The sequence below is a fragment of the Molossus molossus genome, unplaced genomic scaffold (genome assembly GCF_014108415.1).
Source record: "Molossus molossus isolate mMolMol1 unplaced genomic scaffold, mMolMol1.p scaffold_m16_p_10, whole genome shotgun sequence".
NCBI classification, from domain to species: Eukaryota; Metazoa; Chordata; class Mammalia; order Chiroptera; family Molossidae; genus Molossus; species Molossus molossus.
Genome location: NW_023425345.1, coordinates 46832343 through 46849268, shown reverse-complemented (window position 1 = coordinate 46849268; position 16926 = coordinate 46832343). Strand labels below are relative to the sequence as shown.

Below are 16926 nucleotides of genomic sequence, written 5' to 3'. Positions count from 1 at the left end.
TCCCACTGGGACGTCACCGGGGGGGACAGTGGAGTTCCAGAAATGAATATAACTTTTACTAGAAAAATGATTCATTAAAATAGTTCCCTTGTTTATTACAGGTACTTTCAACTTAAAATTATGTAATAATAATATTTTTCTGGGATTTAATGTCTCCATATAAGTTTATACTTCTTATAGTGACTGGTTTTGAAGATATGGATCAGTTCCTTTTTAACTTTTTTTTCTTACTAATTTTAATTGAATACTAACCATGTGCTAGACACATTTTTTTTTTTTTTTGTAATGAATTTTTATTTATTTTTTTGTTACAGATATTTTACCTTTTTACCCCATTGGCACCCCCCACCCTACCCCCCCTCAACCCTGTCCCCGGCTTAGTTGTCCATGTCCATTGGTCATGCACACATGCATATAAGTTCTGTGGTTTATCTCTTCCCACCCCCCCACCCTCCATCCCCTCTTCTGAGGGATGCCAGTCTGTGCCCTACTTCCATGTGTCTGGGTCTACTGTATTCCTCAGACTGTTATGTTCATTATATTCCGTATATAAGTGAGATCATGTGGTATTTGTCTTTTTCTGCTTGGCTTCTTTCACTTAGGATAATACTTTCCAGGTCCCTCCATGTGGTCTCAAAGGATAAGAGATCTTTCTTTCTTACCGCTGCATAGTACTCCATTGTGTATATGTACCACAGCTTTTTGATCCATTCGTCTACTGGTGGACACTTGGGCTGTTTCCAGATCTTAGCTATTGTAAATAGTGCTGCTATGAACATGGGGGTACATATATTCTTCCTGATTGGTGTTTTAGGCTTCTTAGGGTATATTCCCAGCAGTGGGATCACTGGGTCAAATGGAAGTTCAATTTTTAATTTTTTGAGGTAGCACCATATTGTTTTCCATAGCGGCTGCACCAGTCTGCATTCCCACCAGCAGTGTATTAGAGTCCCCTTTTCTCCACACCCTCGCCAACACTTGTTGTTTGATGATTTGTTGATGGCAGCCATTCTGACAGGTGTGAGGTGATACCTCATCGTTGTTTTAATTTGCATCTCTCTGATGATTAGTGATGTTGAGCATTTCTTCATATGTCTCTTGGCCATTTGTATGTCCTGTTTGGAGAGGTGTCTATTCAGCTCCTCTGCCCATTTTTAATTGGGTTCTTTGTCTTCCTTTTGTGGAGTTGTATGAGCACTCTATATATATTGGAAATTAACCCCTTATCTGATACATCATTGGCAATGATGTTCTCCCATACAGTGGGTTGCCTTTCCATTTTGATGATTGTTTCTTTTGCTGTGCAGAAGCTTTTTAGTTTGATGTAGTCCCATGTGTTCAATTTCTCCTTTATTTCTGTTGCCTTAGGTGATGTATCAGTGAAAATTCTGCTCCGTATGATGTCCGAAATTTTGTTGCCTACATTTTCTTCTAGAATTTTTATGGATTCACGGGTCACATTTAAGTCTTTTATCCATTTTGAGTTTATTTTTGTATATGGTGTAAGTTGATGGTCTAGTTTCATTTTTTTGCATGTAGCTGTCCAATTTTCCCAACACCATTTATTAAAGAGGCTGTCTTTACTCCACTGTATGCTCTTGCCACCTTTGTCAAATATTAATTGAGCGTATTGCCTTGGGTCCATTTCTGGGTTTTCAGTTCTGTTCCACTGGTCTATATGCCTGTTCTTGTGCCAGTACCAGGCTGTTTTGGTTACAGTCGCTTTGTAGTATATCCTGATATCTGGTATTGTGATCCCACCTACTTTGTTCTTCTTTTTCAAGATTGCTGTGGCTATTCGAGGTCTTTTTTGGTTCCATATGAACTTTTGAAGTATTTGTTCTAGTTCTATGAAATATGTCATTGGTATTTTGATGGGGATTGCATTGAATCTATAGATTGCTTTGGGTAGTATGGACATTTTAATTATGTTAATTCTTCCAATCCATGAGCAGGGTATGTGCTTCCACTTTTTTATATCTTCCTCTATTCCTTTTTTCAATGACCTGTAGTTTTCTGCAAATAGGTCCTTTACTTCTTTGGTTAAGTTTATTCCTAGGTATCGTAATTTTTTTGGCGCGATGGTAAATGGGATTGTTTTTTCAGTTTCTCTTTCTGTGAGTTCATCATTGATGTACAAGAATGCCATCGATTTCTTGACGTTAATTTTGTATCCTGCTACTTTGCCAAATTCATTTATTAAGTTTAGGAGATTTTTGATGGAGTCTTTAGGGTTTTCTATGTATAATATCAGGTCATCTGCAAATAAGGACAGTTTCACTTCCTCCTTTCCAATTTGGATCCCTTTTATTTTTTCTTCATGTCTGATTGCTCTGGCTAAGACTTCCAGTACAATGTTAAATAAGAGTGGCGAAAGTGGACATCCCTGTCTTGTTCCTGTTCTTAATGGAAATGTTTTTAGTTTCTGTCCATTGAGTATGATGTTGGCTGTAGGTCTTTCATATATGGCCTTTATTATGTCGAGATATGATCCCTCTATTCCTACATTGCTGAGCGTTTTTATCAGAAATGGATGCTGGATTTTGTCAAATGCTTTTTCAGCATCTATTGATATGATCATGTGGTTTTTATTCTTCATTTTGTTTATGTGGTGTATCACGTTTATTGATTTGCGAATATTGTACCAGCCTTGCATCCCTGGAATGAATCCCACTTGGTCATGGTGAATAATTTTTTAGATGTATTTCTGGATCCGATTTGCTAATATTTTGTTCAGGATTTTGGTGTCTATGTTCATCAGGGATATTGGCCTGTAGTTTTCTTTCTTCGTAGTGTCTTTTTCTGGTTTTGGAATTAGAATTATGCTGGCCTCATAGAATGTGTTTGGAAGTCTTCCTTCTTCTTGAATTTTTTGAAATAGTTTGAGGAGAATGGGTGTTAGTTCTTTTTTGAATGTTCGGTAAAACTCCCCCGTGAAACCATCTGGGCCTGGGCTTTTGTTTGCTGGGAGAGTCTTGATTACCTCTTCAATTTCCTTAGTTGTTATTGGTCTGTTCAAGTTTTCTATCTCTTCTGGGAATAGTTTTGGGAGACTGTGTGTTTCTAGAAATTTGTCCATTTCGCTTAGATTGTCGAATTTGTTGCCATATAGTTGTTCATAGTAGTTGTTAACGATCTTTTGTATTTCCGTGGTGTTGGTTGTTACTTCTCCTCTTTCATTTCTGATTTTGTGTATTTGGGTTCTCTCTCTTTGTTTCTTGGTGAGTCTAGCTAAGGGTCCATCAATCTTGTTTATCTTTTCGAAAAACCAGCTCTTTGTTTCATTGATCCTTTGAATTGTTTTTTTTTGGTCTCTATGTCATTTATTTCTGCTCTGATCTTTACTATTTCCTTCCTTCTACTTGCTCTGGGGTTTTCTTTTTGTTTGCTTTCTAATTCTTTAAGTTGTGAAGTTAGACAGTCAATTAGAAATTTTTCTTGTTTTTTGAGGTAGGCCTGTAGTGCTATGAACTTCCCTCTCAGAACTGCTTTCGCTGCATCCCATAGATTCTGTGTTGTTGTATGTTCATTTTCATTGGTTTCCAGGAAGTTTTTAATTTCTTCCTTGATCTCCTCGGTGACCCATTCATTGTTTAATAACATGCTATTTAGCCTCCATGTGTTGAAATGTCTTTGCATGTTCTTGTTGCAATTGATTTCTAGTTTCATGCCATTGTGATCTGAGAAGATGCTTGATATGATTTCAATCTTCTTGAACTTGTAGAGATTTAGTTTGTGTCCTATCATGTCGTCTATCTTTGAGAATGTTCCATGTGCACTTGAGAAGAATGTGTATTCTGTAGTTTTGGGGTGTAATTCTCTGTAGATATCTATTAAATCCATTTGGTCTAGTGCTTCATTTAGAGTCTCTGTTTCCTTGCTAATTTTTTGCCTAGAGGATCTATCCAGCGCTGTCAACGGGGTGTTGAAGTCCCCTGCTATGATTGTATTGTTGTCGATTTCTCCTTGGAAGTCCTCCAGAAGATTTTTAATATATTTTGGTGCTCCTATATTGGGTGCATATATGTTTATCAAGGTTATATCTTCCTGTTGGATAGATCCTTTCAATATTATGTAGTGGCCGTCTTTGTCTCTAGTTATGGTCTTCATTTTGAAATCTATTTTATCAGATATGAGAATTGCTACCCCAGCTTTTTTTTGCTTTCCATTTGCTTGGAAAATTTTTTTCCATCCCTTCACTTTCAACCTATGTGAGTCTTTTGTTGAGAGGTGGGTTTCTTGTAAACAACATATAGATGAGTCATGCTTTCTTATCCAATCAGCTACTCTGTGTCTCTTTATGGGAGCATTCAATCCATTAACGTTTAAGGTGATTATTGATATGTACTTATTTATTGCCATTTTTGTTTAGTGTGGTTCTATTTTTCTTCCCATTTCTACTGCTAATTACAGCAGTCCTTTTAACATTTCTTGCAGTGCTGGTTTGGTGCTAATGTATTCCCTTAGCCTTTTTTTGTCTGGGAAGCTCTTTATTTGATCTTCTATTTTGAATGATAGCCTTGCTGGGTAGAGTAGTCTTGGATTCAGATTCTTGTTTTTCATGACTTTGATTACTTCATGCCATTCTCTTCTGGCCTGTAGTGTTTCTTGTGAGAAGTCAGCTGAGAGCCTTATGGGGTTCCCTTTGTAGGTAACCTGTTGCTTATCTCTTGCTGCTTTTAGGATTCTCTCTTTGTCTTTAATTTGTGGCATTTTAATTACTATGTGTCTTGGTGTGGGCCTGTTTGGGTTCTTCTTACTTGGGACTCTCTGTGCTTCTTGAACTTGAATGCCTTCTTCCTTCACCAAATTAGGGGAGTTTTCTCTCACTATTTTTTTGAATATATTCTCTATCCCTTGCTCCTTTTCTTCTTCTTCGGGGACTCCTATGATGCGAATATTATTACGTTTCCAGTTGTCCCACAGTTCTCTTAAGCTGTCTTCCTGTTTTTTAATAGTTTTTTCCTTCTGTTTTTCTGATTGGTTGATTTTTTCTACCCTGTCTTCTAATTCACTGATCCGGTCCTCAGCTTCCTCTACTCTGCTTTTTAAACCTTCCAATGTGTTTTTCATTTCTGATATGTCATTTTTTATCTCTTCTTGTTGGTTTTTAATTTCCAATTGGCTTATTTTCAGTGTCTCTATGTCCTTACTCATGCTGTTCAGCTTCCTCAAGATCATGGCTCTGAATTCTAGCTCTGTTAACATGCCTAATTGCTCCACATTGATCTCATCTTCGGTGGAGGTGTCTTGCTCTTTCATTTGGCTTCTGTTTCTGTGTTTCACCATTTTGGCCATCACTGTGGGCTTTGGAGCCTGTCAAGTTCTCCCTGTGGGTATTGGTGTTCTGCTGTTTGTGGCTCCCTCTCCTGGGTTTAGATGAGCGAGGGAGGACCCACGTTGAACACCACTGTCAAGTCTTAGTTTCCTGGTTAAAGTTGCCAACCCAGGGAACGTACTGTTATCCTCTAGCTTTTTGCTTGGAGGCTAGCAGTCTAGGTTACTTGATGAGTTTTGGGTTGTCAGTTGATTGAAAAACTCCCTCTGGTGCTCAGACAAGGGGCTTTCACGAGGGCGGGGCAGATGCTGGTTGTTAGTGAGCCTCAATTAGCACTTCAATGGCCCACAGGGTGGGGTTGGATCTCCGAGGGAGGGGCTGCTGCCTCTCCCCAGAGCCCTGGGAAGGAGCAATGTGGCCACCGTCCTGCGTGGCTGCACTCAGCCAAAGCTCTGAGCGCTCTCCAAACTCCGAGTGTCCGGACACAGTTCCAGTCCAGTCCGCCCTCCCTCTGCCGGAGCCCAAGGTGAGTGGCTGTGGCTGTTTTAGCCTCTGTCCCGGCTGCGCTGTGGGGCCGCCTGGGAGTGTGACCCGAGGGCGCCGCTCCCAGCTAAGGCCGCTGCCGAGCTGCCGACCGTGGGCTCCCAGCCCCGTCTCGCGCCTTCGCAAGCCTCCAGGGATGGAGTCAGTGTCCCTCGTTGTATGGTCCTCGCAAGCTGCTTTTCTGTTGGTTTTTCCCGTTGATTTGTCTGTGTTATAGTTGTAATTCCAGTTTGGTTCTGGGAGACGGTCTGTGTAGCTCCGTTCACTCCGCCGCCATTTTTTTCCTCCTAGACACATTTTTAAGTGTTTTACATCATTATTTCTTTTTCTCTTTAATACATTTTTTTGGGTATTATACATCTACTTCATTTAAAAAACCTGAGTAAATGATGTTAGTGAAAATGTAACTATTGATCAAATATTTAACTTCTGAAAGGTTGTGCTTGTTTAAGGGGCCCAGTGTCAGCCTCATTGTTAGTAAGGGCTGCTTTAGTGCCTCCAGTTCTGGCCTCACCATTGCTTCCATTTCCAGGCGCAGCTGGAGGAGGACAGCGATAACAGGGTTTGCGCCTCATGGGTTAGGAGCTGACGACACAGAGCAATAGGCCACTGTGGTTGTTGAGGTTATTGTTTAAAAAATGCACCAACACCTCTCTATCATTATAGAATTCACTGGTTGAATTAATTAAATAATGAATACTTGTTATCAAATAATAATGTAGAAAGGACTCTCTGGTTGGTGATTTTTTGGATCAAAAACTAAACCAGTTGTCATTTTATTCTTAATAAGTTCTAACTATGATTTATGTTCTTGACTACTTGGTTTATTTTTTAATTTTAAAATAGAATTTTACTATATATATTAGATAAAAAAATTAATACGTATTCAATGAAGACAATTCAAGGATATAAAAATGTATGTATGAAAAGTTCTCATTCTTTCTCCCTCATTGTAGCCCCCTGAGGTAACTACTGTTAACATTTGACATATATCCTTTTTCACTTTTTCTTCTGTAAACACACACACAGTTTTTGCAAACAAAATGGGATTCTACAGAGGGTTTTGTTGTTGTTGTTGTTGACTTCCTAGTAAACTGTGGCACTGTTTCATTTCTGAATGGCATTCTTTTGGAGTATGGCCTAGTGTTTTAGAATATAGATGTATCATAATTACTCTACAAGTGAATAGTTGGCATTGTATCAGGTTTTATTATTTTAAATAAATCTGCAGTCAGAACCTTCTGCATATATCATTGGTAATTTGTGCTGTTATTTTACATAGATTTTGAGATGTGAATTGTGATGTAAAGTGTACGCACACTTAATGTATTGATAGTTTTACCAAACTGCCTTTCAAGAAGTCCTTATAAATTTATTTTGCCACAAATAGTGTACCAGATTGCTTATTTTATCGCATTCTTATTGACTCTGAATATTATCCCATTTTGATCATTGCTAATCTGATTGGTAAATCCACAGAGTTGCATTTTCTTATTGGTTTGCAAGTGCTTTTCATTAATAATCTCTGATTTATCATGTCTTTAATCTTGTCTTATAGAAATGTCATTTGTTGTTTAATTTTATTTATATTATTGTTTTCTGTTGGAGAATTTTTTTAATTTTATGTAGTTAACATGTAATTGTCTATGTTTTCATTTATGGTTTCTGTCTTATTCTAATTTCTTGCCTCTTTCAGTTATGGCTAATTTTCATCTTCTGGTGATTCCTAGCAGTATACAAACATGTGTAGTATTTCTTACCAACTGAAACAAAGAAAAACCTTCCTTGACTGTCTTTTTGCAGCTACCTTTCTGTTTCTCCTGAAGTGTCTGTACTTGTTCTCTCTCATTTCCCGCTGCCCGCTCGCTCTGGAGTTTCCTTCAAGTAGGCTTTGTTTTCTGTAAAATTTCCCGAAATAGCTTTAGGGTCACCAGAAACCTGTTTTGCTAAATCCAGTGGTTCAGTCTTTATTTTATTTGACCTATTAGCCACATTTGATACAGTTCATTGCTCCCTCTTCCTGGTGGAATCTCCTTCATCACTAGGCCTCTGGGACGCCACTCTCACTATTGTCTCCTCTAATCTCACTAGCCACACTTACTGTGTGTGTGTTTTGTTCTCAAAATGTTAAAGTGTCCTCCTTTTGTCCATAATAATTGCCAAAGTGTTCTATATGCGCCCATGGCTTTCAATACAATCTACATGCCGATGACTCCCAAATTTCTGTCTGTTATGGACCTGTTTCCACCTCAGACATGTTCACTTTCTCTCTCTTTTTTTTCTTTCTTTCTGGACTATAAAATTCTTTTTAATGAAAGTATAGTTGACTTACAATATTATATTAGTTTCAGGTGTACAACATTGTGATTGGACATTTGTATACCTTACAAAGTGATCACCACGAGAAGTCTAGTAACTATCACTGTCAAAGTTATTACAATATGGACTGTATTCCCTGTGCTGTACTTATATCCCTGTGACTTACTTATGGCACAGCTCTAAGTTTGTAACTCTTAATCCCTGACAATATGGACAACATGAATAGACCTGGAGGGTATTATGGTAAGTGAAGTAAGTCAGAGCAAGACAAATACCCTATTATTTCACTTATATGTTTAATCTAAAAAACTAAACAAACAAACAAACAAGCAAAACGGACTCATAGGTACAGAAAACAAAGTGATAAGTTGCCAGAGGGTTGGACAGTGAGACGATGGGTAAAAGGTGAAGGGGATTAAGAGCTACACACTTATAGTTCTAGATATCCTACTGGGTGTTCATGAGGTTCTTTAAACATGACATATCTAAGTTTAAAAATTGATTTAGATTACCTTCATTTTTCTTCATTTAAGAATGTCATGATTTCTTCTTCATTTCTGAGAATAATATTGCTGGGTATAGGATTCTTGGCTGACAGCTTTTTCTTTCATCACATGAAAATATTGTACCACTTCCTTCTGTTTCCATTGTTTTAGCTGAGAAGTCCATAATAATTCTAATTTATTTTTCCCTATACATAATGCATTGATTTTTTTCTGTCTGTTTTTAATATTTTTTTCTTTATTTTTAGTTTTAGAAGTTTAATTATGATGAGTATTTCTTCACGTTGATCTTCTTTGGGATTTGCTTAGATTCTGGAATCTGTGAGTTTAAGTCTATTGCCAAATTTGGGAACTTTTCAGTCATTATTTAGTCAAGTACTTTTGCAGTCCATCCTTTTTCTCATCTTTTATGGACTCTAATTTTACAAATATTAGATCTTTGGTTATAGTCTCACAGTTCTCTAAGACTCTGTTTTTTTTTTAAAGCCTCACCCGAGGATGTTTTTTTATTTATCTTCAGATAGAGTGGGAGGGAGGGAGAGAGACAAAGAGACAGAGAAGGAGAGAAAGAAAGAGAGGAAGAAAAACATTGATGTGAGAGAGACACATCAACTGGTTGCGTCCTGCACAACCCCAACTGGGACCAAGGACTGAACTGCAACTGAGATACATGCCCTTGACTGGAATTGAACCCGCGAGTCTTTGGTCTGTGGGCCGACACTCTAACTGCTGAGCCAAACAGGCCAGGGTCCCCCCTTTTTATTTTTTTTCAGTCTACTTTTTTTCTATTGTTTAGATTGGATAATTTTTATTTTTCAGTTAACTGATTCTTTTCTTGGTGCCCTCCATTTGACTGTTTAGCCTATCCTTTGAGTTTTTTTATTTTCAGTTATCATCTTTTTTCAGTTCTAAAACTTCCATTTGATTTTTTATTTATTTGGTTCTATTTCTTTGCTGAAGCTTTCTGTTTTTTCTTTGTTGTTGTTTCAAGTGTGTTCAAACCTATTTGTTATTGCTTCTTTTTATCAGTGATTCTTTAAAATGTTTGTCAGGTAATTTAACATCTCTATTATCTTGCTGAGAATATTTGTTGATCTTCTATTTTTCATTCATTTGAGGTCTTTTGGTTCTTAGTATGGCATATGATTTTTAATTCAAACCAGCTCATTGTTTGTATCATGTTCTGAGACTTAGATCTTATTAAACTTCCTATTTTAGCTAGATTTTCCTGACACTGCTCTGTCAGAGGATGGGAGAGAGCCTTTTTGTTACTTACAGGTGAAGGTAGAAGTTCAGGTCCCCCACTTGGCCATCTGTTGAGAATTGAGGGGGAGCTTCTACTATTTCTGGGTGGGGGTGAAATTTCCAGCTCCCCACATGGTCTCATTACTGCTGTGTTGCGCTGGAAGTGCTGACTCGGCTAAGTTTCCTCTGACACCATCGCAGTCAGGAGGGGGCAGTGTGCTTTGTTACTGCCAAGCTCCTTCTGATGTGGTCTTTACTGATGCATGGAAAGCTTTATGACTGGCCAGCTGGGTTAAAAGCCTCTCTCACCACCCTAGTGGAGGTGTTGGTTACATTGTTTCTGCCTCAAGAGGATGAAAATCTAGTGTCCCCACTTAGCCTTTGCTGGCATGGTTGAGGGCATGACCACAGGTGTTTTTCCTTTGGTGTTTGGGATAAAGTGATTATTCTCTAAACATGTCTATCTTGCTAGTTTTCCCTTTTCCTGGTATTTTGGCTATAGAGAGAGCTGGCTTTTTCTCCCTCCTCCTCCTTCTCCTCCCCCTTCTATTGCATCTGCTGGTATTTTCAAGTTGATGGCTTCTTCAGTTCCAAGTTTGAATATATGAGGCAGAAAGAAAACCCAGGAAACTCACTTTGTTTTGTTTCTCAGGTCCTGAGGGCCCTCACTGATTTTTTCCCCTCCATCTTTGAGACTCTTCATATGTGTGTTTTATGAGAATGTCTAGTTGTACTTAGTAGGAGGAATAGGGAAAGCACATCTACTCCATCTTTTTGGAGGAAGACATCATGTCAGTCATACTTGAACTAAACTTTCAATGGACTCCATTTGGCTCTTCTCTGTGCAGGTACCTGGAACTGGAAAGCAGTGGCCATCGGAATGAAGTCAGACTGCACTACCGCACAGGCAGTCACCGCCCTCACACGGAAGTGTTTCCTTACATTTTGGCTGATGACAAGTGGCACAAGCTTTCCTTAGCTATCAGTGCCTCCCATCTGACTTTACACATTGACTGCAATAAGTAAGTGAAATCTTCTCAGTTCAGGAAGTGTCAGAGTCTAAGAAATGACTGCTAACTTATGGTACTTGCTAATTTATATTACATATCTGATGTTTCTTTTTTTGCAGAATATATGAAAGAGTGGTTGAAAAGCCCTCCACAGACTTGCCTATAGGCACAACATTTTGGCTGGGACAGAGAAATAACGCACATGGATATTTTAAGGTATCTTTTAACTAAAATCTGAGCATAAAGTGTAAATATGAATGCTTTCTAATGAGTTTGGAAAAGTGCATTTTGATTTTTATGGTGTGAAACAAAATAATTTGATCTGTGTAGTTTTTTCTGTTTGTGTTTATTTCTTTCTTTTTTTTTTTTTTATGCTGGTGTGTTATTTAGCTGATGAACACTACTTTTCTTTTTTCCTTAATGAGTTTGATCTTCAGACATTACAGAGCTCACAAGATTCCAATCAAAGCAGTTAGCATATCATTCTTGAAATTAAGCATTCAAAGTAATAAAAGTCTAAAATGTTAGTATACAAATAAACTCTCCACTACTGAAATATAACCATTGATGATACTTTCACAGGGATGTTTTTAATAGATGATTAAAAGCTTTTTAATATTTATTATTCATGACATAGGGACCCACACCTGAAACCTATATAATCTTATTAACCAATGTCCCCCTAATAAGTTTAATTAAAAATTATATTAAAAATATTCATTATTCATGGTCTCATACACCAGAAAGTGAGAAAGAAATATATATTTATGTGCACAAACCTACCAAAAGTAGAAAGCAGTTATAATTTATATATTTTTATTTAGTGTCTACTTAGAGACATACTCTATAGAATCTCACATTGTAGAGGATCTAAAAGACATATCACTTAATTTTCTGTATTTAAAGGAAGAAATAAAATTTAGAATATTTTCTGACTGTAAGCCCATAAGTGTAATCTTTTTTTCCCCCAGTGACCATGATATAGATGTGGCTTGGAAAGTGGTTGTTAAATAAAAGAATGATAGGGGATGTGTCCAACTGATGGATTTTTAGGTAGAGTAGATACCAGTAACTTTAAAATTGTATTCTAAGCAAGGTTTATAATCCTAGAAAGGTGTTTTTAAAAGTTAAATATTGTCTTTTTACCTGGAAACCAGGTGCTTTGTATATGTTATTTCATTGAATCCTAGTCTTACTGGCTTTAATGCATGGTCTTTTCCCCTCTTTTACATATGCATAAATCTGCTCATAGATGTGAAGTTGCTTTTCCAAAGCTAGTCATGGGGAATCAGTCCCATTTTTGCAAATCCTGAAAATTCGATGCTGTATTCCCACGTAACGGAAATCTGTGCTGTGAGTGCCAAGTCCTTTCTCGGTTTAATCATAGCAGTCTTTCCCATGGAGCCCAAATGTGGCCGCAGAATCCTTCTCACACATTAATTGTGTATACTACTCTAGGGATTGTACTTTTTATTACAGACTATGAATGGTGCCTACTAGAGTTGTGCAGTGCACATGCACGCAGTAACCTTGTTTTTATGTTGGCTCTTCCAAGTGATAGGAGTTTGTATATAAATTGCCTCCTTAATCTAAACCCAAACCAACAACAGATACAGCAATTGCCACAGAACACTAAAGTATTTATCATTCACATTGACATTCTTTTTGAACCACACTATTAATCAGATCAAACATGTAGAAGATAAATTGGTCAGTACTTGGTAAATCTTTGTCTAAAATTGTCTTGAAAATATATTGGTATTATCACCCCTGTCAGACATTCTGTTTGCATTTTTCAAATAGATAAAGTGAAATATTAATTGAAGAACATATATAAAGTTGAAGGAAGAGAGGAGGGTGATGGATAAAAGGGACAGCTGGAGTATGTCTGATGAGGTCATTGCTGAGCTATTCTTTGACCTTTGCTTTAAGAGTCCAAAAGCTGGAAGCTAATTATACCTTAATGACTAAGGATGCATGTAAATTCTGCCTATAAACATATAACAGGGACTTCTGTGTAAATTGTGTTATTTCCAGCTGGCATTTAAAAAAATTTCATGTTAACCTTTCTGTACTCTTAAGGACTCGTCACTGAGTCTTGCATAGCTGTTTAATTCATCTATTGTCCTTTTTGAGTTGATAAATTAGTTGTAAGATTGCAGTGAAAAATGAGAAATGCTCAAATGAGCATTGCTTTTATAATTCAGTTTTTCTGTTCTTTTCTTTTGATGATTGCAGTTAATTTAACATTGGTATTAATTTTACTGTTGCTGAAACCAGAAGTGATTTTCAGGTTGATTTTTTAAAGGTCATTTTCAAGCCTTACCTCAGTGGCAACTTAAATTAACTTCTCAAGATAACATGACTATTGCCTCTTAATTATATCTTGACAATTGATCTTAAGGCTTTAAAAATATTATCAATATGAGAATCCATGGGTAATCATATATTTCTTTCCCTTTGGTTTGAAGTCAAAGCAAAGTATTAAAAAAGATTTTACTCAAGGGTTTTGATTTTTTGATCCTGTAATGTTTTCCTTCATGGACTTGACTGTTGAACATAATTTGGGTAGATGAAAGTGACATATTTTTATTTAATTTTTCACACACAGGGTATAATGCAAGATGTTCAATTACTTGTCATGCCCCAAGGATTTATTGCTCAGTGTCCAGATCTTAATCGCAGTAAGTCCATTAGTTTTTGCACTGTGTGCTTCTTGCTTAATATTGCCCAGGATGTCAGTTTGAAATTGGAGTTCCCATATATGAGTCGTCAGCATAGACTTAACCAGATTGAACACCTTATAAATACAACTTGACCAAAGTAGTGTTTGCAATTTCAGCCTGTCCAACTTGCAATGACTTCCATGGACTTGTGCAGAAAATCATGGAGCTGCAGGACATTTTGGCCAAAACATCAGCCAAGGTAAAAGCTACTTAGAAATACAGTATGGAGGAGCTAAAAAAAAGAAAAAATGAAAGAAAAAAAAACAAAACTCTTTTGGGGTCCTTATAGTTCTTTTTATAACCACAGATGTTCACCTTTGAGACTTTTCTTATACTCCACTCTTTGCTGGGGTTAAATCTAAATCTAAATTCCTGCTTAAAGAAAGAGCTTATAAATATTCAAACCCTGGCCATCTGTGTAACAAATGATTCAGTAAATCAGGAATGAGTCAGATTACCTGTTTTCTACACTGTTTATTACAACAGGATTTATTGTTTAATGTAGTGTTCATTTTATTGAGTTTTTCTTTATAAGGAAAGAGATGAGGGGATATTGTAAAGAATGTGGACACTAGGATTATGTCAAGGAAATAGTCCACCAATGCTTCCTACCAGTATGTTGCATCTGTAGGATAACTGACTGTCTTAAGCATGTCTCAAGTTTACCTGTGATTTCATCAGACTGTTGTGATTTTGCATGGCACTTACTAATAACTTGAAAGTTGTGTTGTATGTGGATGATTTGTTTCTGGCACAATATAAATTCTAAAATTTATGATTTCTCTTGAGTTGACACAGTTATGAAATGAAACATTTTTAAAAATGGGAAGTGGTTCTCTGTATTGTGGGTGATGCTATTTTGATTTAGCCTTCATTTATGCCTTATAAATTATGCTATTTCCCTCCCAAAGGCAAGAGCAAATATACAAAAATAAGAGGGGGAAAACTTTTGTTTTAATTTAAAGGCTTAAATATATTATTAACAAATAGTTGGTGGGCATAGCCATCATTACTGCTCGACACTAAAAAATTCAGATCACTACGGGAATATTTTGCATCTGGAATGGTGAATAATATGAACCTCCTCTTTTGTGCCACAGTTGTCTCGAGCTGAACAGAGAATGAATAGATTGGATCAGTGCTATTGTGAAAGGACTTGCACCATGAAGGGAACCACCTACCGAGAGTTTGAGTCCTGGACAGACGGCTGTAAGAACTGCACATGCTTGGTATGGCTTTCACTGGATTTCAGACTAAAGGAACTCAGATGCCCCCACTCTTTAAAAATGTATTAAAATAATGTAATCATGAAAATTTTAAGACACTTTTCCTCAAGAAAGGCACAGCACTAAAGTGCCAGCAAAACCTGGTCAAATCTAAAGAACTGTGTGCTGCATTATTAAAGACACTTTCTAGCCTATGAAGATGATTATGGCCTGGTAATGCTGTAAAATTTAAATTGATTGGTACACACACGATGTTAGCAATATAAATTGGTTAGTAAGAGGATTCTATCCTGTGATCCTTAACATTTCCAGGAATTTTTCCCTCATGTGTTCATTAATGTATTTTAATAAAACTAAATTGAATGCAGCATGAAATATTGTGACCAGATTGGTCCATATATACAAATGATGGAGTTTCATTAAGATAATCTTTAAAAGTTTGCTAATATAGTGGAATGCTCTAATTGCTCTCTAATAAAGTAGAGTATTTAGTGCATTATTATTACAAATATATATGTTCAGTTTCAAAGAAAAGTTCACAACTGGTTTGGTTTGAACTTTTAAATTCCACACGAATTCATCTGTTAAAACTGGTTAGCTGGAAGAAAATCAGAGGTCTACGTGAATTAGTCTTTAAAAAATAATTTCTCCAAGTTTATCAAGTTCAACAGAATATCAGGCATGAAAAAAAGTATGTGTATTATGTGAGTTCTATTCAGGGACATATTATGCTCCTACTAAAGTTATAGCACTTGACAAATAGAGGAAAACCTTCCCAATTTGTTAAGTGGGGGTGGAAAATTGGACTGAGTACAACATGGGATGTGGTATAGTGAGGTCAGATAAATGACTAGAGAAACAGTTAGCAACTCGGGCTTTCTGGATGACCTCCAGCAATCAGATTCCTTGCCTTCTGCCTGCGGTTTGGTGCCTCTTGTGGTGATTGTCAGCACCACCTTATGGTGGGAGTCTGCCCATTGTAATACCCATGGGAAGATTCTGAGTCCTGAGACTCCGTTTTCAGGATGCCAGCAGTTGTTCTCCTGGATGCTCCTTTTGTGAGTAACCTGGGGAAAAATGAGTGTCCCGGGCTTACCCTTAAACTGCTGTTTCCCGGTCAGCGTCTGCCTCTCCCTCCCCCCATGTCCTCATCCACCGCCCTGCACAGGGGGAGCTCTGGCTCAGTCACCATCATTTGCTGGACAGAAGATGGGAGCCAGTCACCAACTGTGCTATAACCCAGTTTGCATAGTTGTGGGTTTTACTGTAAAATAACCAAAGAGAATAGTGGTATTTATGAAATTTTATGGGCAGAGTTTGACATTTAAGAAACATATTTAAAAATACTTGCGTACTACCAAACTACAACTTGGAAATTCCCTAAATATTGTTTTCTCCTCAGAATGGAACTATCCAGTGTGAAACTCTGATCTGCCCGAGTCCTGACTGCCCACTCAGGTCGGCTCTTGCATACGTGGATGGCAAGTGCTGTAAAGAATGCAGATGTGAGCATAACTTTTATGATTTATGATTAATACTTTCTCTGGCAAAAATAAAGTTCTGTATTAACAAATATTCACCCATCATTGTTTTAATCTGGCCAAACTCAATAAGTTCTAGAAATGATGGAAAATAGGAAGAAGGCATTTTCTATTATGGTGGACCGTTATTTTCATTTAAAAGGCTCTACTTGCCCTGACTGGTTTGGCTCAGCGGTTGGAGCGTCGGCCTGCGGTCCAGAGAGACCCGGGTTTGGTTCCCACTAAGGGCACGTACCTCGGCTGCAGTTTGTCCCTGGCCCTGGTTGGGTCGTGTGGGTGGCAACCACTCGATGTGCCCCTTTCACGTCGATGTTTCTCTCTCTCTCTCTCTCTCCCTCCTACTCTATCTGAACAAAGTATTGAAAAAAATGTCCTTGGGTAAGGATAAAATAAATGAATAAATAAATAAATAAAAGGCTCTACTTGATTTGAGCAGAAACATGTTTTCTTGAGGAAGTCTATTCTGCATAATGACTATAATGCAGATGTGTAAGAAACTTAGTGGAAGATATTTCTGTCATTACACTACTTGATA

General features: G+C 37.4%; 1 protein-coding gene across 1 annotated transcript in view; it reads left to right on the top strand.

Moving 5' to 3' along the window:
* Positions 1-16926, top strand: part of NELL2 (neural EGFL like 2) — a 329161-nt gene that overhangs the window by 79331 nt on the left and 232904 nt on the right. The window contains exons 4-9 of the mRNA XM_036251838.1: positions 10737-10910; positions 11018-11114; positions 13510-13582; positions 13741-13823; positions 14725-14853; positions 16253-16355. Of these exons, the coding sequence (XP_036107731.1) occupies positions 10737-10910; positions 11018-11114; positions 13510-13582; positions 13741-13823; positions 14725-14853; positions 16253-16355 (659 nt within the window). The remainder of the gene's footprint in view (positions 1-10736; positions 10911-11017; positions 11115-13509; positions 13583-13740; positions 13824-14724; positions 14854-16252; positions 16356-16926) is intronic.